Here is a 23589-nt window from a genome sequence, read left to right as displayed (position 1 = left end):
AAAGTTATTTTTTGTACACTGTGGGTAGCTGACCCATAATGTCAGTGCACATATGAAAGGCTACAAACAATTTAGTGACCTCAATCCTTAAAAAAAAAATCAAGAGGAAACAAAGGCCAAGGCATGTGCATTTTATGCTCGCACAATCCAACTGAAAAGGTCTCTTGCGGTGCCAAAAAACATGAATAATAATAAATCTCAGCTGCAATAAACCGCATTACATATCAATAAATTATGATATGAAATTGAGAATTAACACTTAAACTCTAACAGCTGGTAGTCTGTCAGATAGCATGTTTACGTGACAGTCCTGCCACAGCCAAACAATAACAACAGCAACAAAAACTAGATGTACCGCATAGCGGTACAAAATATGACCGCCGCTCAGTCCTGTACATCCATTCCGTGAAAATAAATCATATTAATGAATTTGTCTCCATCTTCTACTCCATCCCCCACTCTTGAAACTTTTCTGTATGCTTGTTTGGAATGTGTGTTTGCGGGCCGCACACAAAGTAGCCTACTGGCGCTGCAAAGGTGAATAGATTTGTAGCACTTGCCAAAAAATTTGTAGCATTGTTATAAAACCTTTAAAATATCTAAACAATCACAAGTAGGGCAGTTCATCACAGTCCATCCATTGCAACTGGACTGATGAAAGGTACTGTACATCTGTAGGCTACATTGTATTTGGGAAAAGCAGAAGGTAGCAGCATAATGTATTTATTTATTTATTATTAAACAAAACAAGTAGGCTTGTAAGGTAGGCCTATTTGCAACATAAATTGCTAGGCTATGCTGGCGACACAAATAAAATCTCCTTTGGAAACCAATGGCTTACGCCTTACAGTATCAAGCGGACTTAAACTGCCATATCGTGGCGAAAAGTTGTAATAAAATTCAAGCAGCGCCATGAGTCAAGGAAAGCGCGAATGAAGTAGCCACTTCTAAATGGGACCCACTACACCAGGGGTCTCAAACACCCGGCCCGCGGGCCAAATCCAGCCCGCGACGTATGTGAAAATAATAATGTAATCCGGCCCTTGAGACTATTTTTAATTGCGACAAACAGCGATACTGATTAAAATAGACGATAGTTCCAAGTACGATGACAAATCTCATTTGTACTCTGCTCCACTATGTGCTAGACATCCAGAGCTTCATTCAAACCCAAAATCGCTGCGCAAAGTTTTCAGGAAATAGGCCTACTTGTATTACACACGAGAAACACAAAGACGTGCATTTGTAATGACGCGGAAGCGATGCAGGCCATAGTGTTGCATACATTTAAGCAGAAATAGGCCTACACCAAATGTTGAAAAACGTTTACGTGTGATGAAGTCTTAGGTAGGCTATGCTATTCACCTATTCTAAATCTGAAGGAGAATATCCTTTTGGAGATTATGATCGATCGATCGTCTATTGAATGGAGGTGCGTCTGCGTGTATACGACGGTGTCCACTAAGCATACCATGCTTATTTTGACCCTCTGCCCAACATAGCTTGGAGATTGCAGTGGTAATCGTGATGATAGTGTCCGTAATGGACGTGGTGCAGACAGCAGGGCTAGTAGAAATAGGGCTCTAAAGTCACCCGCAATATGATGCGAACTTCTAATTACCCGCGATAGGAACTGATTTGACCAGAATACTTTATTGTAGGCCTTGTGGTTTAGAAACCATATACATCTTAGGTGTTGGTATGTGGGTAATATGAAAAAAGGAAAGTAAACCTGCTCAAATATGTTCATCCAGTATTTACTGAAAGGTGCATAATTTGAGGTGCTTGCCATCCAGTGGCAAATTAGATGGGTAAATGTACCCCCTTCATAAACTTTTGTTTTACTCAAAGATTTTTACATTTACAGTAGGACTTTATCTCTGACCATTTTCAAGCCATGGCCTTTTGAAATTTTGATATAAAAATCCAATGGTGTTGCTTTCTTAACCCTGACGCCTATAGTTTGCCAGGTTTAAAAAAGTTATGAGAGGAAAATATTTTTATTTGGTGTGAAACACACACATACCCGTTTTTATGCTTTTCATTTGTTTTATAATTTGTATTAATATTTATTTTATCATTATTTTATTTATAAGGTTGCTAGCACAGGTGTCTAAAACTAGATAAAAACACTTGCACTTTCTGTTTGCAGTTGTGTGTGGTATTTGAAAAAAAGAATATTGCATTTTCAGAAATAGCCGGCCCTCCAATCAGATGACGTTGGCAGAATTGGCCCCCAGCTCATTTGAGTTTGAGACCCCTGCACTACACAGTAGCTTAAGGTGTGTTGCTAAAGCAGCCATAATGAAATGAAGGTGTCATTGTTTGGATACTTCACACACACATGCTTTTTAATTTCACAGACTACAACTACCAAGCTGGAATCAAAGCACATCGATTCCCCTCTCACACCCTGCACGTACTTAAAACAAAATAAACAGGCGTCTCAGTCTCACGCATGTATAGGCAAAACTGTATCAGACCGGTGTAACGTTGGTAAATCTTCCATTGCACAGAATGATTTTTGTAGCACGTGCAACAAATGACAGTCGAAAGATACAATTACAGTGTTGCTATCAATTTGCTTGGTATAACAGCATTTATAGTTTTCTACAAATGCAATCAATCAAATTGGCCTCCATCACTCAACCAACGCTAACGGTAACATTACCTAGGTCCTTATTGATATTATAAGATTAACGTACCTGCAGTAAAAACCAAGCATGTCCGATAAACATCCTCAGATTTATTTCAGCTTCAAAAAGAAATGGGAATTATATTTCATGTGAACATCGTCCTATCCTTATTAGACGTTCTCTGCGGTAAACTACAGTCCTTGTAGGAAGCGTCCATTGTTTTTCCAACCCACTTTTAACTTCCGACAAAATTACGTCTCACTGCAACGATGCGCCATCTAGTGGACAAACGACTATACTTATCGCCAATACTGGAAATGCAGCCATGATGATGATGATGAATATTTATTTTGGCTTTCTTTTAATCCTACTGAATTTGTAATTATGTATCGGCCGTTCTAATACCGATAGTATGTGGGTGCCTGTATGTGTGTGCATGTGTATATGTGTGCACCGCCATCTACAGGCCAATGAGTGTACAGTCACTAAATGTACACATAACCTAATTTTTTTTAGACCCCCCCATGGATGAAATTCTACGAAACTTGGCATACCCCCAGAGAATGCCAGGTCAATCATACACATAAAATTTGGTGCAGTTCTGAACATCTTAACTGAAGATAGGGGCGATTAAAGCAGAATAATATTGCATTTTCATTTTTTACCGGGGGGGTGCAAATCACAAATGAGTGATTATGGGCCAGGTTGATGTGGGCCCTTGAGACCAACATACCATAAAAGATTCTTCATCCTCAGTGCCACGGTTCAGGTAGTTATTTAGAAAACTGCTTTTTTTGCGGTTCGGGGGGCCCAGCACGGGGGGGGGGGGAGTGGCCCCCGGGGACGAAACAAAATGTTTCCGTAAAAGTCTATTGGGGCTACATACCCACCAAATTTCATGTGCCCCGGTGGTTCGGTGTCCCGGGTATCGTTGACCAAATCGTTGAGGAAGTAGATGACGGGGAAAAAAATAAAAATTAAAAATTAAAAAAAATTAAAAAAAAACTTTGACAATCCCTATATGACCGCTTCGCTAGCGGCGGTCATAATAAACAAAGAGAAAAACAAGAAAACACACGACTCTGCGGTGCCGGCACATGGATGAGGAATCCTAAGTCAGCCTGATTGGTTTTGTGAGTGATGCGGGAGTCGCGGGCCTGACTGCATTTGGCATGCACATGCTGTTCTGGATGGGCCGGGGCTTGGGCACGAGACGTCACTTCAGGCGGACCCTTCACGCTGATGCACAATTTTCACTATGACCCCACAGAGGAAGGGCATTGAGTGGGGTTTGGGTAGAGGGGCTCAAAACCGATGTCAGGTCAATGGCAACGGGAAGAGCAAGCCACAACACACAATCACGAACCCAATGCTGTGCACAAACGTGTGTGTGTGTGCTCAGTGCACACAAGCACACAAACACACATACGAGTATTCACAGTCACAATAATTATTATTGATTGCTCAAAAAGTGTTTTTTTTTTTGTTGTTGTTGCTCATGATGCCAGTAAAAATGCCAGTAGCGCCTTCAACAATGTAAAATTGTGATCAGAATTTTTATATGTTTTTACAAAACATTCACATTGGTTATTTCCTGCTATATCAACAGTACATTTTGGGCCAGTCTGACAACAGTGACACTGTACCGGTCCACTTTGTTTAAATTACAAGGGCCGAGAGTCAATTACTCCTTATTTGTCTGCAGCAATGACACTCTGATTATATAATGGCTTTTTGATCCCAGGTAATCAAAGTTGTGACGCACGGGCACTTTGTCTCGGCCCACATCACCGCCCACCACCACACTGTTTCGGTGTGAGGGGAACTCCAGGCCACTCAGTCTCCCCCGAGTGAGCCTGTGGAACACCAGAGCACCTCTCCTTCAGCATCTGTTGCTACGTTACCATGGCTGCATTGCCAGGACAACAGGGCACCCAATGCTCCCCCAACCCTCACCCCAGCAGAGAATTGAGTCAAGGCAACCGCCCTGAGCGACCAAACAGCTTTCTGGAGTTCTCTCCGCTTTATTTGAGATATATCTTGACTGTTTGGAAGTTATACAAGCCCTCTAGTCTTGGCTACACTTTACAAATAAACCCTTCATATTAAATCTGTCAAATATTAACCCTTCATATCTAATCCATCAGATGTGAAACAGTTGAAGGTTTTGCATGATTTCTGAGATATAATTCACTGATAAGGCATCATCGGCAAACCAGCACAATGAATCATGATTTCTTCGTCGAAGAATTCTTAGAATGTCTGTGATTTATTTTTTCAGTTTATTGACAGTCGTGGGGGGGGGGGGGGGGTCTGCTGTTTAATAATGAGATATATTACTGTAATGAAAACATTGAAAGTCAGTACATTCACAGGGGTGGGTGAGGGTGGCAGTTAGAACCGATGTCACCAAGAGCAGTTAGACCGACTCTGATCATAGACGCGTTAGATGTTCTCAGAAAGGGGTCACACTGTTCTGCTTGTTTGTTTTTATTTCTTATTTGTTGCTTTCTGGATCACTGGACTTTCAACCTGTCTGCACTGTGTTATTTCTAACCACACTTTATGTCCTGTGACATCTCTAAATAGTGTTTTCATACAGAATACCACAAGCACCACAATATTTCTGTTAGAATATTTAGTAGAGTTTGAGAGTTTAAATACATTTCTGTTTAGTGAGCAAAAAAGTAATACGAGTATATAGGCCTTTTTATAGTATAGAATAGTACTGTAAGTAATCCTTACAAGACAGTGCAACTTAATATGGAAAGACAAGTTGAGCTGAGAGCTGAGAATCACAGAAATGGATTTCTACCTTTGTTGTGCTTCTTATAGTATAGTATGTTTGTGTAGATTGTAAAGTACTATGTGCCTCTACCCTTTATAAGCACCCTTTTTAATACACCATTCGCAGAATGATACTATCAATCACACCATTTAAATGCATCTAAAAACAACTGAAAAATATTAATGTTTTAATATGACTAACAAAGATTTAATATTATTAACAATAGTTGAAATAGTTGAATAACTGACATGTTGTGGCTATGCTTGCTGTCACAGAAACAGCCACTGAACCATCCCACATGCACATCTCACCGAGTCCACCGAGTTGCTGATCTACAAGATCGCCCATGACTTCGGACTGTTATGCTTCCAGTGACTTCGGACTGTTATGCTTCCAGACTGCCAGTGAGTGTAAAGAACTTTGTTGGCGTTGCATGCATCGGTTGTGGAGACACAGCTGTGCGCAGTTTCACGCGAGTCATCATTGCCCTTGGACATTTTCAGCCGGTTGGAAATTGGACTAATTTTATTTTTAATTTGTATTTATTTTATTTATTAATTTGTTTGTTGTTTGTCTTGTATGTCTTGGTGTCACAGGTACGCTGGCGACTATGCCGCTACGTCCGGCATCTTTTGCGTTTGTTATTTCTTAAATGTAGTTCTATGTCTTGGTGCCACGGGTACGCTGGCGACTACGCCGCTCCGTCCGCTATTGTCTTTGTTAGTCTATGATTTTGTATGTGTCAATGACAATGTCTTAGCCTATATGTGGAGCGCTTTGGGTGGCACTCTGTGCACGTTAAATGCGCTATACAAATAAAACTGACTTGACTTGACTTGACATCTCCACTAAATGTCTCCTATTCTGTAAACTGCGTGCTATCTTAAATGTATCATATGCTGTTTCAATATATGTTAAACAAAGATATATTTTCAGTATATATTTTTGATTAGTCATGGATGTACTCACACTTTCTTCTTTGACCTTCTCCATGGTGCAGGCAGGCAGAGGCAGTGCTGTGAGAGGCCCTTGGCCTGTCATCCCGTTCTGGTCCATGGCCACGAAGAGCTTGCCGTTGATGTTGAGGCTGGGGAAGAAGACACCGGAGCCGTGGCTGCCGATGCTCTGGGTGCTGGTGCGGCGCTTGGTCCAGGGCAGCGCCAGCGATCCCGCCCGGCTGTCGGCATCGCCGTGGACGCTGAACTCGTCGTCGGCGAAGTCCGCCTCGGAGTCCTTGTTGCGTGGCCGGAAGTTGAAGATGCTGACCTGGCTGCCCCTCCTGGTGCGTGATGACAGCGTGCGGACGAGAAACGCGTGTGTTGTGTGCTGGGTAGAGCAGTCAAGAAACAGGAGTGTTAGGAAAGTGGGTTTGGAATACCCACCACAGACTATTCACTTCCTACATCGCTGTCTTCATGCTGTCGAATGACTATTACTGTCATTGTCCCTTATTTGTGTCTGACTCACCTTCATGCCTTCTATCGTATCGATTTTTTGTGATTTCTCCTCACACTCGTTCTCTGGCTCCTCAGACAATGTTCTTTGGCTTTTCCTCCGAGCTTTTTCTTCTGAGGGAACATATGGAGACAGATCTGGGGAAATCATCGACTCGGTCTCTGTCACTTTCTGAGTAGTGAGGGGGAGTATGACAAAGAAGGTGAGGAAAAAAACAAGACAGTTAAAAGTTGTTGGTTCGAGTTTCAGAGAAGCTTAAATAGATGGATAGACAGACACCAGACAGCTCATCGCAATATCTGCGATCTACGGATGCAGACATGACATCTAAATCACATCATATATCCCAGCAGTGTCATCTTCTCAATTGTTCGGGATGTCTGTAATATTATAAACAGGCTAACAGCCCAATATAGCACCAGCGCCTTGAATCGTTTAGGCGGCTGCTGCTCTGCTGGACTGAGTGAGTTGGGAGACGTACTTGCTGTTCCTGGCGTAGGCGCTCCATGGCTTGCTGAAACTCCCGATCCTTTTGCAGGGCCTCAGCGATGGTGGCCTGGTTCTGCTCCTCGTAGGCCATGGCCACCACGGCCAGGATCAGGTTGACCAGGTAGAAGGAGCCCAAGAAGATGACCACCACAAAGAATACCATGTAGGTCTTCCCCGCTGATCGTAACGTCTAGGTTGAGATGTCAATAAAGATTCCATATTCCATATCACTACAGTACAACACTAAATATCGACATGGAGGCATTTAAGCACTACCATTCATCCTGTTCTTTTGGAGATTTTTCAGTATTACTGTTTTAAAATGTTGAGAATTATATCAATGCGTGATCTGCTACACAGTCTGATTAAGAGAGAGATGTAATCAATTTAACCTTTAGTTTTACGCAGTGCCGCTGAACATTTGAAAATATTTAATTGACACTACATGGAGTGGAGCACTTTGCATCATTACCTGATGATAGAGATTTTCCCAGTAGTCTTGAGTCATGAGTCTGAAGAGTGATAGAAATGCCCAGCCAAAGGTGTCAAAGCTGGTGTAGCCATAATTAGGGTTCCGTCCCGTCTTCATACATTCAAACCCATCTGGACATTTCCTGTGAAAAAAAAACAGACACAAGATAGATGTGTCCATTTGGTTATGTGGGAGTTATTGAGGGCAACGACAAAATCCTTGAAGTGTTCAAGCCCAGTATCTCTCCAAATATGCACTTAGGAATGAGCACAGTGCTGCCAAATTGAATGCATGCTTTTGACTCACAAGTCTGCACTCCCATTACTCCAATAGTAATTAATAATGGCGCATGAACGCTCATTTGGCTGTATCGTGATACCCTGAAGGTCACAGGAAATGTGAACAAAACAGCACAATAACTAGGACGTGAAAGGGGATGGGGACCACGGTGTAGACCACTTTACTGTATATAGCCACTGTTGTAGCTCATAACACAAACACACAGTTCCACCCCTGCCTGAGGCAAGGAAGATGATGCCATCGTGCAGATATGCACCCATGTGCCGCCCCACGTGAGTCGCCGAGCCCCCGGGCCAAAGTGTGCACGGCCCCTCCGACACTTCGCCTGTGACGAGCGGCGAGGGGGTCACATGATGGGTGGCGGGGGTCAGCCGACTGTCAGCGGGGCCGAGCTGAGAGGCCCATGGCGCCACCAAATGTGCCAGCCCGGCCCCGCGCGCCACCACCCCCTCTTTCCACAACGACTCTGTCTCTCCCCTGCCCGCCAGCCTCTCTCTGCAACCCCCCCACCCCCCGGCCCTGCAGGCGGGCTCCGGGGCCAGCGGCCCTCCAGCCACCGTGACATGCGGCGGGTGTGAGGGTGTGGGGCGATGGGCGCTATCGCTGTCGGACACCTCGGTGTGTTTCTGGAGGACGTGATAATGGACAGGGCCACTTCAATTCAATGCGGATGGGATGGCAAGGGGGAGGTGGCATATGAAATGCAAGGGGGGAGGTGGGAGGTCGGGGGACAGGGGGAGTGATGGTGGAGCTCCACAGGCTGATAGCGAAGCCAAGTTCAGCTCCAGTCCTCTCACACAATGTAAACACTGACTCACACAGAACATCACTTACTGGCACTCTGGGTTAACTCTTTCAGTTGGCACTGCTTGCTGAGCTACTCCAGGACTAGCACAGATGTGCTTACCCCACCTTAGTTTTATGTTTTCAAAGGTTTATTCATTCTACAAACAATGGTATTTTGTTGTGTCTTTCACATTCTTTGATGGGCTCAACATAGGAATCAGAGAAAAACAAAATAGTGTAATCTCAAGGGAAAAGGGCTTTCCTAAAGTATTGTTCTCTCTGCCTAATGCTCTCTGACTGACAAATACTACTGTAAACATCCAACAAGGCACACAGAAATCCTATTACTTCATACACCGATGTGAACCATTTACATATATTTTTCTCCTTGGTATATAAACAATTACATAGTCATTGTGTGATATCCTTAGAATAACAATATATTTTGACAGCCTTATCTGCAACTTATCTGGATGTGAAATCACTTTGGTCACTTGGAGCAATTTGCCAAAGAGGCTGCAGTCACTACGTCCACAAGCTGGAAGCACAATGGTCCAAAGCATCGCCAAAGTATGAGGTCCCCTGACAAGGGCTATTTTGGGGTTTAGTGATGAGCGGGAGGTAGATCAGAATATGTATGGTAGTTGATCCCGTAAACCAATACGGTTCCCTCTCTTTTGTTTCCATATTAGCTGCCCATTGGCATCAAGATTCTCAACATGACAGGAAGTATTAACGGCAACTTCCTCTGTTGCACTGGCACCAGGCTGCAGTTAACTCAGATGGCATTCCCAAAGCTGCCTCTGCCATTTAAAAATACAGCATGAGTACAACAAAACAAGTATGCTGTTTTTCAGGCAGTGCAGACTAACTAGCCAATTAGTAATTACTAGCTAATGAGCACATCACATCAGGCCATCTTGGTCCAGAACACTATATATATATATATGAGACGTGTCTTTTGCAATTATAATGTGGATTTATTGAGTCACTCAACAACTCAACAACTGACGTGGATTTATGATCATAAATGAGGAATATTGCTTCTGAGTTCTTTAATGCTGCCTGGTCTGTGCTCTTACAAACAGGCATCTGAGCAGGAAAGGTGAGCTGGTCATTAACAGCTCTGGCTCTCATGGCACAGGGTGGAGGGAACCCATTTGAGCTGTTGGCAAAGAGAGCAGGGACAGGAATCTGCCCCCTCACAGGGTTAGTTAGAGAGAGAAAATTAGCTCTCCTTCTGTAAGCCCCTAAAATGAGAGAGCAAGAGAGAAAGAGAGAGAAACAGCGAGAGGAGAGACCACAGGCTTCAAAGTAGGGGTCTTCACCTTGATAAGACCCTGAGTTTACAGCTCATGTTTCAGTCCAGGTTCTATGAGGTGAACACGAGTCACAGCCTGTTTGTCCAAACAGACTGCTCCCTCTTCCCTTCCGATGCACTCTATGGGAGTATGTGAGAGCACATAGACACACTGCACTAAAACATTCAAGAGAAAAGCATTATACCCCTACCTCATACACTATGTGAAACTGATATACAATATTAACTAGCTATTCCTTTTAAATAGAGACTTGATCACATCTACCATCTCTCCATTTCCATCCCTATAACGCCTGCCAAACCACACGTTCTGAATGTGTTGTCACAGTCATGAGAATCTCTCATCAAGCAATTACTGAAATCTGAGTTCACAGGCTATTAGCACTGCGTAGGAAAGGTCTAGCATGGAGGTCTACCAGGATAACAAAACGAAATTTCTATAGCAACCGTTTCCAGGAGGTTTGTTGCCCGAGGAGTTTGTTTTTTGTAACATCCCTTAAGGTTTTCAGCCCATCTCCGTGGACTTGTGAGTTGTTCGAGGTAATGTGGCTGTTATATATTACATCAGATTCTGATTACTTTGAATCATTTTCCTGCTGAGCTAAAATATTGTTCAAGTAGCTATATAACCTCATTCTGGTGTAAAAAATAATATTGTTTTTAGTATAAAGATACTTACTTTGAGCTTTCCTGTAAGATTATTTAACTTAAAATAAGTCAAAATCTTCTTAAATTAAGACATAAAAAACAAGCAAATGTATCTGCCAATGGATTAAAATATATTTTAAAATGTAAAATTTAAGACAATTTAATCTTAACTCTCATCTTAAATTAAGGTACATTTTCTTAATCCATTGGCAAATACATTTGCTAGTTTTTATGTCTTAATTTAAGAAGATTTTGACTTATTTTAAGTCGAATAATCTTACAAAAAAGCTCAAAGTAAGTATATTTATACTAAAAACAATACTAACTAGATATTGTATCTTAATATAAGATTATAACACTTAGTAAGATATCACTTTTTGCAGTTCTACATTTTATTATTGCTTTATGTAATGCCCATTCAATTACTTGATTATATTCATACTAAAATTATAAGTTGATTAGAAGATTTTTTTCCATAAAACATGCCAATTACTAGCTAATTGCTACCTAAGGTCTCCTCTGCACTGTAGCTAAAATGTTATTCCTCATTATGTAATTTACTGTGGATAAAAACGTCTGCTAAATAAATAAATGTAAATGTAATGTAAGACAAGTGTCTGATCAAGACAAGTGTCTGATGAAGAGACATGCCATACAGTGGCAACACAGTACATTATTTTGATCAGTTTAGAGAAAGCATTGTTTTACCCTGATTTCTGTCCCTTTTTCTTGACAAGTGATTACTGTAATTAATTAACAATTAAAGCAGTTGGACTCAAGATCACCAGCACTGTGCTTATGAGGCATGCGCTATTTTGAGTTGGCCTGGCTCTGGCTCGTGATCAAAATCATGAGCCGTCCATTTGGACAAGCTATGAGGCGGCTCACTGATATAATCTTTCAAACATCCAAAATGCCCCCTAATTACAGTGTATTTATAGTCTCACCAGTGTAATCAACACAGACCAACACCCTATAATTACCACAGTAATACCGGCAAGGCGATGGGTGTTTTCACAGGAGTGTCTGGAGTGGTCACAAAAGGGTTAATATTATGAGAATATCTCAAAGATTTTGAGACATATTAGTTGATTACAAATAGAAAATGCAACTACCTCATGACTAAAAAGAAACTACTTACAAAATAGGTGAGAATACATCATACTCGTCAGAGAATCTACAAAAGCACATTTTATGGTAAAGTGAATATACTTCAGCTCTTCAAGGATGAAAGGAAATAAATATAGGAGAGATAAAGAATGGGAGGAAAAGACTAAATGATCTCCACTTCATGGCCAAGGCGGCCATTAGCAAAACCATTAGGCGGAGGCCAGAAGCCTTAAACAGGGACCAAGATGAGGGGAGGAAGGGTACCTGGGATAATGGACGCTCCATGAGCGCTCACGGCTGAGAGTGAGACGTATAAAGCTTCAGCCCGTGTCTCCTTTTGACTTATGCTGCAGTAACTGCAATTAACATGGCTGGTTTCAGGGAGATTACCCCTACTGCGGTATCTGTAATCCTGGTGCCCTGTTCTTCACAATTTAATTATGACTGAAACCCTCAAAAGGCCATTTGTGCAGTGCCATATCAGGCTTTTTAATCAAGAAATGCCACTGGTTGCATCAATCTGGCATGTGTTTGTACTTTGTAAGCTGTATTTTGTCATTCTATGTTTGGCGCACACATAATGGCTGATGTACATCTTAGAAACCTGGTGAGGTATAAAACATAGTCTGGAATGACACGATACTTTTCCTTAACATGGTGCCCCCTCAGTGCTGCAGTCCAGTATCACACAGTGCGTGTGGTCAGTCCAGGGCAGGGCTCTGTGGGCGGTGTTATCAGCACCGGACATGAGGCCGCCTGTGGATGCTATGTTATCAGAGGGACAGACAGACAGATCTGCTCTTCTTTGTCTCTCTCTGAATGGGAGCAGATGTTACAATCAACATCTGTGGGCCAGTCCATAATTTATGCCAACAGACCATTAGGCAGCAATGCCGACATGCTTCCCACCTCTATAACTCAGGGGGAATGCCTTGCACTTTCCATTACATGTTCGATATATATTCCCATTTCAACTGAAAAAAAAAAGTCCAATTCTTTTTAAATATTACTGTATTGATTAGAATAGCTTTTAAGATAATGTTTAACCATTTACAGCCAGGTCTGGAAGCATACTGTAGGCAGCTACCACTAGTGAGTGCTACTAGCCTGTGCGCTAATTGCATTTGCTTTGCAACCATAGGAGCATGCAATGAAATGTACACAGCTATGGCATTTCAGAGATCACTGACAGTGGATAATGGCTCTGTAGTCATCATCCAACACCCCTGTTTCACAGAATGGTTTCACCTAAGTCCCCCGTCTCTTTCTTCATCATAATGGTACAAGCTTATTTTAGGGGCGATAAATGAAAACCCTTTAACACAAATGAGCATTTAAAGAAAATACTTGAGTGATAAATAGCTTGAATGAGCTGTTACAATATGGGGTGTAAAGTGAAAATGTAGAAGTAAAATGCCCAACTGATGTAATACCCAGTATATTGCTCATTGGGGAACAATTTTAAAGTCAGTACCAGCGATACTTTGTCAGAAAGTGTGGTATCCATCAGACTGCTCCAATTCATATTAATTGCTTCAAAGCCACATGTGGTGAATAAGTGCTTTTACCATCATTTATATTGTGAGATCTCTTCACAATGTTTTAGGTATCACCTGCACACATCATCTTCCAATCTGTCCTTGGTCAATCATTTATTATCCACAATATAGTCACTACTCACGTCACAGTGATACCGAGAATAGACCACTAGTACATATCTGAACTGACTTAGTAAAGTGGGATTTAGCACACGCTTTTATCCAAAGCAACAGGGACTCACATCAAGCTGACAAGCCGTAGGTGGTCACAGACTAAGAAATACTGGGTGTCACCATCACTTCTGAAATAGCTTCACTAAAAGTTTACCTTTGTCAGCCTCTTTGAGATTTGTGTCAACAGTCAAACAGACCTGGCAATTTCATGTGATTCTAAGACTTAACTTGCTTTTAAAGTCTGTACATCATGAATTCACTGCATGGCAACAGAGTACATGAGATGCATGCATGACAGCAATTCATCGCATGACAACACAACATACACAAGATGTAATTAGTTAATGACTGAAAATCCTCAGTCAAAGCTCTCAGAAAGCTCTCCTCTGAATGTGACTCAAGAGCTATGCGGCTCCCAGTGCAAGCCACGGCAGCGGGGGCTGGTCGTAACAGCTGATTCACCCAGCCTCCCTGAGTCAGGCCTTCAAAGCTGCCCTAGACCTTTGTTTACATTAGCCACCCTGTCACTGGAATCCAATCCGCTGCTTCACCCCCAGCTAATCTTGGGCCCCTTTGGCCTTCTCCACTTGTGCTCTGTCACAGCCAAATATGACAAGGACAACCTGTGACAACTGATGTATACTAAATAATTAGATGCCTTACAAAACCGATTAGAGGCTCACGTAACATCGGACAGAGCGGGAGAGCACATAAAAAGTTCACCTGTTTAATGCATAAGTGAGGTAGGTTAGCGTAAATAATCTTGTAAATGCCTTTAGATTAAATACAGTACTCTCAGTACATAATTGATCATTCATTAGTTGTTTGTTAACAATAGACCTGCACAGCCCAAGTTTTCCAATGCATACTTTGGTACAACAAACAAAGGCCAGACTTGTAGTATGGAACCAGACACACTCACCCAGCATCACTTCCATTTCCACAGATTAAGGCGTCCTTGGCTCCTTCCACTTTGTAAAAATTGTCTGAAAAATGAGAAATATCTATGTAAGATGGGTTCATAAACATGGCACATGGTTCCACCACACATTCAAAAACACCCCAAACACTATGAATACACTGGTATGATATGGTACACTTTGCCTAGTCAGGATGAGCAGCATTGATGAGATGTTATTAAATAGAGATATACAGTACAGGTAGAGTTTATTTTTATCCATCTTCACCTGCAAAATCATATTGTCCACAGTGTTTCTTACACAATTGAAATAGAATTAAGTAGAAAGAAAAAATGTAGAGAAATGTACTTCCATGAAGATATTTTTTACTTCTCATCACTTTCTCTCAATACATCTTTTTTCTTTGTCGGATTCCAAGCCTAATGCTTAACTCACTTTGTAAGAACATGAAAAAATAGTAATTGGATGAAATTCCGAAATGTGCACCACCCTCTAAGTCATTGTAAATGATGTAATCATTGAACTAAATACACAAACCCAGACCCAGTGGTGTTAGGTTACAGTTAGGACTGCACTCTTGCTTTTAGTGTGATACACTTTTGGCCCTGAAGTAAGGCAGCTCCTTCAGAAGTCATATAAATGGTATCAGCGCGTGCCTGGCAAGAGCCACCATTTCGACCGGACCCGCAGCTGTGTTTCAGTCCCATTAAAGTGACTAAGAGATTACAATGTACGGTGGCCTGGGTGGTCAGCCTGTGCTCCTTCTGCTGAGCAGCCGGGGCCCTTCATTTTATCTTTCCTCATTTTCACACCGTTTGCCTTTCACCCTGTCCCCACTCCAGCGCTCGAGAGGCACTGGGCGACCGCAAGGGCTGGAGAGTGGGCTTCGCCCGCGCGAGACCCTTGGCAGACCGCCCTCGCTTTAGCCCTCAGCTGTCGGCATTCCGCGTTTCAGCATGGCCTTAAATGTTCCTCCTGTGCCGCCCTGACTCAAACAAGACCTGAAAGCCTCCCCACCGGTGGCGCTTGTCAGCCTGTGGCTGTGCCCCCGCTCCAGGGACTGATCAGATGCTGGAATAACAGTTTAAACGCACTCTCTAGTGGCTCGTGTCATGCTATCTACGCCGTGCTATAAATGTATTTAGAACAAAAGCCGGCTAAAGTAATGCGGCTTCTTATCAAATAACCTTTTGCGGGTCGAACAAACAGTACCACCCCAACAGGTTTCTTATTCAATAACATCATGGCACCTTTAGGCATATCTTATGCAGGCTATTCCACATGAAATATCCTAAAAAGTGATTTTACAGGTCTTAAAAGACTACAGCAACAGCTAACATCAACTATTCCATGCATGTTTACACCTGCCTTGCCTAATATCCTGCTACTCTACAGCATTCTTGCGTGGTAGCTGGGTTATATTTATTTTAGCTTTACGTGCAAAGACCATGCGTGTCTTATACAACAATGTTTTGTTTATCACTATGTGTGCATTATACAACTTCTGTTGCAAGTCAGTAATTCAAACAATGTGACTGGTCATGATTAGAGGTAGCATCAATCTATTTAAATCTTTGCCCTACATCCGCCTTGTGCAGGTCAACTTATTGAGCGACAGTTCTGCCCTAATTTCTATTCTCATGAAATGGGATCAACCAAAAATAAAATCTAAAGTTAAATGAATGTCTGCTCACCTATAATGACTGTGCTGTTTTAACTTAAAATTACAATCAACCGGGTCTGCTATCCACTCCACTCACATTAAAATACAAAAATCCCACATTACCCCGATAAGAAAGTCTTTAACAACAAACCCAAAGACTTGATAGTAAAATGATTGAAGAAATATGATACTGCTTTTAGAGATACTATAAATATATTACAAATACAGATACACTATATGATACAGCAGTATAACAAAGGCACAGGTTCCCAGAAATGTCTTGGCAACCAAGGCTGTGATAATAATCTCAGTGTCTTCACCCTAGGTAAATGCCAGCAGGAGCTGAAATTCACAGTGACACTGCCCTCAACGTGTTTGTGGGCAAAAAGAACATTCCAGAAAAAGAAGAAAAAAAAAACATGTGCTTTTTGCAGACATGAGTATTCCTAAGAGTGAGAAATTATTACTTTGCCTTACTCGGAAATTCTGAATACACATCTAAAAAATCTACAAGAGAAAAGAACTACGCATTCAAGTAGATGAGCTTGCATAATTAATTGATTAATTTGTTGTTTAATATTACTACTAATGCACATATGTCATAAGTAATTTATATGGAAATGTTATTCTGTTATTTTTCCTACACTATTGAAAATAATACCTTCCATGGTCTGCCTCTCTTAAAATCAACGTCAGGCATATGCCATTATGTAAGCTTTAACAAATGTTGCTCAAGGCAGAGAGTGTGTTCCAGTCTCATTTTGCCACACTAGACACATCCACATAATAAAAAGAGAAAAAGCTCCCTGGCCGATGCACTATCTGCATTTCAGCCTGGGCAGATTCAGTCTGCTTGCATGACCATCACTCTTTCGTACTGCAACTATTCAGGTCAGATATGCTTATTATGTCTTTAATGCTGAAACATGGGAAATGCACGAAAAAAATGGAGTCGTGGAAAAAGTCAGCTCTCTGACCCACATTCATTAATTGACTTTTTTGCCACGTTCACACACTATTCATTCACACCACTCTATAGATTACTGAAGTCTGTAGAAATTGCCCTTGGGCAGAAAATTGTGGGTTTCCAGTCATTCCCAACAGCACAGCGTCTACCTTCGGTGTTGACAAACTCCTCGATGGAGGACCAGGTCTTGTTGTTGCAGAAGAAAGTGCTGCTGCCGTTGACGCTGAGGCTGCTGACAGTGTTGTTGGTGATGCAGTGGGCGGGGCTGCGGACGCACTTCTGCCGCAGGTTGCCCATGAAGAGCTGCAGGCCAATGAGGGCGAAGACGCTCAGACAGAACACGGTGAGGATCATCACGTCCGCCAGCTTCTTCACCGACTGGATGAGAGCTCCCACAATGGTCTTCAGGCCTGAGTGCGGGACAAGAGGGGGGAAAGGTCACTCTCACCACCCCTGAGACATCAGCGTGCTGCAGTGTGCTTCTCCCTGATATGGTGCCTTTTCGTCAATAACAGATTTCATAGCTTTTGCTGTAAACTTTCCCTACAATTCATTTTAATGTGGGACTTTCTGGCACTAGCTGCCTTCATAATTTAATGTCAGTTTTATAAAATTGTGTTGCTGAATGTCTCCTTCAAATGAAATGAAAAAGAATATCCATAAATGATTTAAATTCTAAGACAATTCCATAACAGTACAAATGCATAACATGCAACTATGGAAATCAAAACCAAATGTAGCTAACTATATGTTTGTGGCATTTTATGTCAACATAACAATGTATTACTGACTTTTATATTAATCTACTACATTGAAAACGTCATGCAACCACAAAAAGCAACAAGCATCACATGAAAACCACAGCACGGCAAGACAACCAAAAACACACAACACAGAAAGGGCTTCCCCTGGTATGTAACACTTACAAAACAAACAAAAATATTTTCCAGTGACTCATCTACTGTCACCAGTTCACAATAGTATGTCATTGACACCAGACACAGACAGAATTTGTCCAGTAAGAACTTCTGTTTAGAATTCTTAAAATAAATGTATCCAGAGGTATATTATAAATGTAATACATAATATCTCTCATAGAATGATTTAGTGATATATCTGTATTCTTTAACTATGTGAGTAATGTGACATATAAAATGTGTACAAACAATTAAATGAAATACATATCTATCTACATATCGTACAGTAGCCCTGGACTATAATCCTTTCAGAACCATCCATCTGTAATTTTATGATTTATTTAGTATATTCAATTTATGTTAAGTTACACTCTTATAACAAATGTCGTGTCCCTATCTGGACACAGAGATGTGTTAAAAAAACAAAACAACGCAAGTTATTTCAACGCATATTGTGTAATAAATTAAAAAAGGAAACACAAACTGTGTTGTCCCTATCTGAACACAGAGATGTGTTTAAAACAACGCAAGTTGTGTTTTATTGGAAAGACATTCTTAATCATCTTTCTGAGGGCATTTTATCTTTCTTTGATCTATAAATTTCAGGACAAGACTGAGAGATGTTGCTTTGTAGAGTGAGTACCTCTCAGTTCCATCTGAAAGACTGTCTGATGTGAATGGCTACAGCTTTTCATGGATAGTCAGTTCACAAGTATGTTCATGCCTATTAGATGTTAAACACTAAGGTTGAATGAGGTCTTTTGAGTCAGGTTACTTAACCCCTTAAGCTTGAAAGCGTGGAAACTTGATAACACGGCCTCAGCCTAATTGCAACTTACAGCAGTGTCACCTATATAGACTACACTTTTTCTCATATTACAAAAGAGTATGTTCAATTCAGGATTTTACTCTTTACGTCATATAACATGACATATAAAATTTTTAGAAGCTGTCTGTAAAGGATGGGAGTGCCATGTGTGTGTGTGTGTGTGTGTGTGTGTGTGTGTGTGTGTGTGTGTGTGTGTGTGTGTGTGTGTGTCTGTGTGTGTGTGTGTCTGTGTGTGTAGCCTCCAGTGTTAACTCAGAGGTACCTTAATGCTTAAATAATCTTGGCAACACTAATACTTTCTGCACCTCGGGAGGGCTGCCCAACTCAAAAGTGTCCTCATTTCCTACATGTCACATTTCCACATCTCTGTGAATTGCATAAGCTGGAGAGAAAGGAAATGTCTGGCAGTGGTCCTTTTAATGTAGGCCCTTAGTATTTAACTCCCTTCTCACCTGGGATGACTGAGATTGTTTTCAGTGCTCGTAGGACTCTGAACGTTCGTAGCGCTGAGACATTGCCCAAGTCCACAAACTCAGTAACATATCTGCAATGAGCAGAGAATTGAAGCACACACAATGACAGTGTAACCACAACAGGCAAACACACAGATGAATAGACACAGGAGACAGACAGGAGGCAAGGAGGCGTCCACAGTGGGGTGAGGTCATGGGGCACAGCTGTTGGGACCGTAGTGGGTACAACATTACGGTTCTGACCAGACAAACAGCGATAATGCTATCCCTCCTACACCCGTCCCCTGACGTTACGGTCAGGAGCAGAATGCCCTTACCTGGGATTACTGAAATAGTTTTCAATGTTCGGATGACCCTGAATGATCGTAGTGCCTGAAGATTGCCTACTTTAATAAACTCAGTTAGAAACCTGCAGGATCAGATTACACATGTGATAAAACATAAACACAAAAAACAGAGGAAGAAACATAAAGGAATCAGTCAAAAACATGATTGGTAAAAATATAAAATCAACATAAGCTTATAAACACAAATAGAAAGAATAAGATAAGGATATAGGAAGAATAAAGTCTTCTTATTTAGATAAAAAAAATATGGAATCTATGGAATGTTAACGGGTCTCCCAGAAATTAGAATACCACCAGAATACAGTAGGTACCAATTTGCCGGATGCTTAAAATTTGAGTGTGTATCACGTCATGCACCTTAGCATATCTGAATTTCTCTGCACTGACCATTACACTAATCAAATTACAGCGAATACAAACAAAAAAACATTAACTGGTATGCTAATATTTACCGTAAAATTATATGCAAAGCTGATAAAGAGAAGGTAAAGTTTGACCAATGTACTAGGCAATTATGTTTGCCATTTCGCTCAGACAGTTGCCAGTCAAACAAGTGAGGGCGGCCATTCTGTTTCCATGGAAACCCCAGGGATGGGAGCGTTTATCGTTTCCACCACTCGTATCCATTTCCCAGTCATCAGTCTGGATTTAATAAAGCCAGCAACGGCGGGAAGGGGTCCTGTCAACGCCCTGACGATACTGTGACTTATGGGAAATGGTGTGGCTAAGGATCCCAGTAACCCTGCTGAGATATCCAGTTCAAGGACAACTGGCCCGTTCAGCCAAGAGGAATACGGTCGTAAGGCCACACAAGAAATCAGCAGTTCATCACTGCAATTGAAGTGGGGAGAGTCCCCTAGTGCAATCTTTCTCTAGCGTTGGGATGATGCAGGAATCATATAATACTGCAATAAAAGTATATAGATGTTTACATCTTACTGTCACTACAGATCTCCATTACCACTTTTTGTGAACAACACACAGGGTAAGTACTCTTTTACCACCACTGCAGCTATATTTCAGTTTTATTTCATCTTTGCAAATTAGAGAAAGAAATATATCTTCGTAAGTATTGGTTCGTAAATATTAGGTTTAATACCGTTAAAAAATTGTCATTTGTTACAAATGAGCCAATATTCTCGCATGGAATACAAATGCAGTAGCATTAATTTAGAAAATAAAGGAACAAATCAATAAATAAGCAGCTGTGTTTTGACTTTGCTTTCAGACGTGCACAAAAGCCTCTGATACAGTCAGCCGGTCAGCATCCAGAGGGTGGGGTGTGTGCGTTCTGATTTATTCCACAACATTCTTGACCTGTGACCCTGGACAGTTTGGCAGTTGGAGATACATTGGACATTGCAAGCGGGAAACATATTCATCTTCTGTCTGTTTACAACAATGTCAGTTCTCATTGATTGGCACAAACGTACTGTCAAGAGTCAATTCTGGAGGCCACACCAAAATGGTACAGTTTTTGATGAGATTAAAGTTATAAACAGAAATGCTAAGGGTTTTGTGAATCTGTTCCTTATTTTCTTACGGTGACAAGAGCCTGACTACTTCCAATCCACAACAGAAAATAATAGCCATAGCGACAGCACATTGAAAATAAACAGTCGATGATATGGACAAAACAAAGCAAATATTGGAAATTAGAGGGGAGTTCCCCAAGGGCTAGAGAGGACACAGAGAGATCTGACCCATAAAGACAGAGGGGACATTTCAATGATCACCTCTGTGAGCCAGTGGGGACTCATGAGGTGAAACTGATGAGAACTGCTCCATCAGCAGCGCAAAATACGTCTGACGAGGTCACAGACGAGGCTTAAGGTGAAGGGTCACCACAGGTCAGCGGAGAGGCAGATACTCACGCCATGACTATCACGCTGAAGTCCAGCCAGTTCCAGGGGTCACGCAGGAATGTGAAGGGCCCTAAGCAGAAGCCCCTCGCCAGGATCTTTATCAACGACTCAAACGTGTAGATGCCGGTGAACGTGTACCTGAAAAGGGCAGGTGTCGGACAGGGTGGAGAAGAAGACAAGGGTGGAGGGAGACAGACGCATACAGGTTCAACAAATTAGCTTAGCAATGGACCTAGAGGGAGCTCAGTCGCAAATACCTCCCGTTAGTCCTGGACATGGTCCAGTCTACACTGTACCCAATCAAGAGTTTGAAAGGAAAAAACAAAGAGAGAATTAAAAGGGGGGTGGGATAGAGAGACACATATGGAGCAGCATTGGGTTATCTGGGGAGGACATGGAACTGTAAGGGATGGGGGAAAAAGCACGAGTGAATCAGAGTGCATCAGCAACCTGGGGAATGGACAGCAAGCTTGTTTGACAAGACGATCCTTGATGAGTTTCGCAGTCATCAAGACGAGAATGGGCATTAACATCCAGCACGGCACTTTAGACACACTTTCAAAGCAGAGTACATGGTGGCTGAGATGGAGGATGCAGCATTCTGAAGTGCACGGCCGTATTCTCTTTTTTTTAAAAATCCTGCTTTTTTGGATTCGGTGTTTGTTTATTTGGGGTTCTTTTTAAGCGTGTCTTTTTGGTGAAAAATGTTTCGTTTGACATCGGACCTCTCAACACTGATGGCTTACTGTGGCTCACCGCCAAAGACCGTGAGTGGTGCTTAAGGTAAATGAGCCTTTTAAGGAGGTGTGGGAGACACAAGCATCTGTTTCTCTGACAGAAATGCCCTTGTGGGGTAGACCGGCTTAATCAGCTACCGCCGTCACCACCGCCTCCTCTGTGGCCCGGCCACCCACTGATCAGCATGTGTGGAAAATGAATATAGCATTGGCGTTACTGTCACTTGGGTGTTGAGAGGTACGAATGATTGCCAGTCTGAGGAGGTGCTGTGATTGGCTGGGATTCATTGCATGCTACATGCCAATAAACCCTTGGTCCTCCTTGGTCACAAATCAGCTAATTTTTGGGGATGTCGGCTGACAGTACACAAATCATGTGAAGGCTCTTATCTGTATTCATTAAAGGTGAAGATGCTCGGCTTTGGCCGGCGCAAGCTTGCCCTACCACAGCACAGAAAACGCTGTGGTGGACAACCCATGTCAGAACACAGCAAACTACCTCGGCTACATGCTCAACATGGGTTACATCCTCTCTGTCCATGGTGCAAGCCATGGCTAGACTTCATGGATGATGGAAACAAACAGACTGGCCAACTTCCCTGAAGAAGTGTGTGGGAAAATAAGAGCTGGAAATGGGGAAGAAGTCAGAAGAATATATCAATGGGCAAGGTATGACTATGAAGACAGGCGGACAGACAGCAGACAGAACAGATAGCAGACAAAGAGTAAGATATAGACAGATAGATACTGTGGACAGATAGAAAGAACTAAAAAAAGTAAGAAAGAAAGAAAGACAAAAAAGGAGGAAAAGAAGAAATAAAGACAGGAGGTGGATAACATGGCTTGACAGAAAGAATATAACCCGTGTTCACCTCAAAATTGGTATTGCCAAATTCATCTGAATATTAATTCCCATTCCGTCCTTTTTTGATCTATTTGATTCATTTTGAAGATTTAACTGTAAACCCCTTTAATGAAAATCTAAGTCATAACGGTATGGCAGTCATACCACGGAGTTCATTCCAATGTAGCATAGCAGAGGTGCCATTAGCAGAGTCAAGTAGGCTCGGATACACTGAAATTATTAACTTACTTGCTAATTGTGGTTGGCAAGGCAACAAACACCTGGCAAAGCTTTACATCAGGACAAATAG

The 23589-nt window shown here is 41.9% G+C and overlaps 1 protein-coding gene across 4 annotated transcripts in view; it reads right to left on the bottom strand.

Annotated features, from left to right (window-relative positions):
- Nucleotides 1–23589, bottom strand: part of scn5lab (sodium channel, voltage gated, type V-like, alpha b) — a 113242-nt gene that overhangs the window by 63085 nt on the left and 26568 nt on the right. For all 4 annotated transcript variants that reach the window (XM_042067776.1, XM_042067777.1, XM_042067778.1 and 1 more), the window contains 8 exons: nt 21708–21836; nt 19466–19557; nt 17417–17677; nt 14640–14703; nt 7841–7982; nt 7361–7558; nt 6892–7050; nt 6394–6750 (listed from right to left, as the gene is read on the bottom strand). In XM_042067776.1, the coding sequence (XP_041923710.1) occupies nt 6394–6750; nt 6892–7050; nt 7361–7558; nt 7841–7982; nt 14640–14703; nt 17417–17677; nt 19466–19557; nt 21708–21836 (1402 nt within the window). The remainder of the gene's footprint in view (nt 1–6393; nt 6751–6891; nt 7051–7360; nt 7559–7840; nt 7983–14639; nt 14704–17416; nt 17678–19465; nt 19558–21707; nt 21837–23589) is intronic.

This window comes from Alosa sapidissima, chromosome 17, assembly GCF_018492685.1.
Source record: "Alosa sapidissima isolate fAloSap1 chromosome 17, fAloSap1.pri, whole genome shotgun sequence".
NCBI lineage: Eukaryota > Metazoa > Chordata > Actinopteri > Clupeiformes > Clupeidae > Alosa > Alosa sapidissima.
This window is presented reverse-complemented; position numbering and strand designations above follow the sequence as displayed.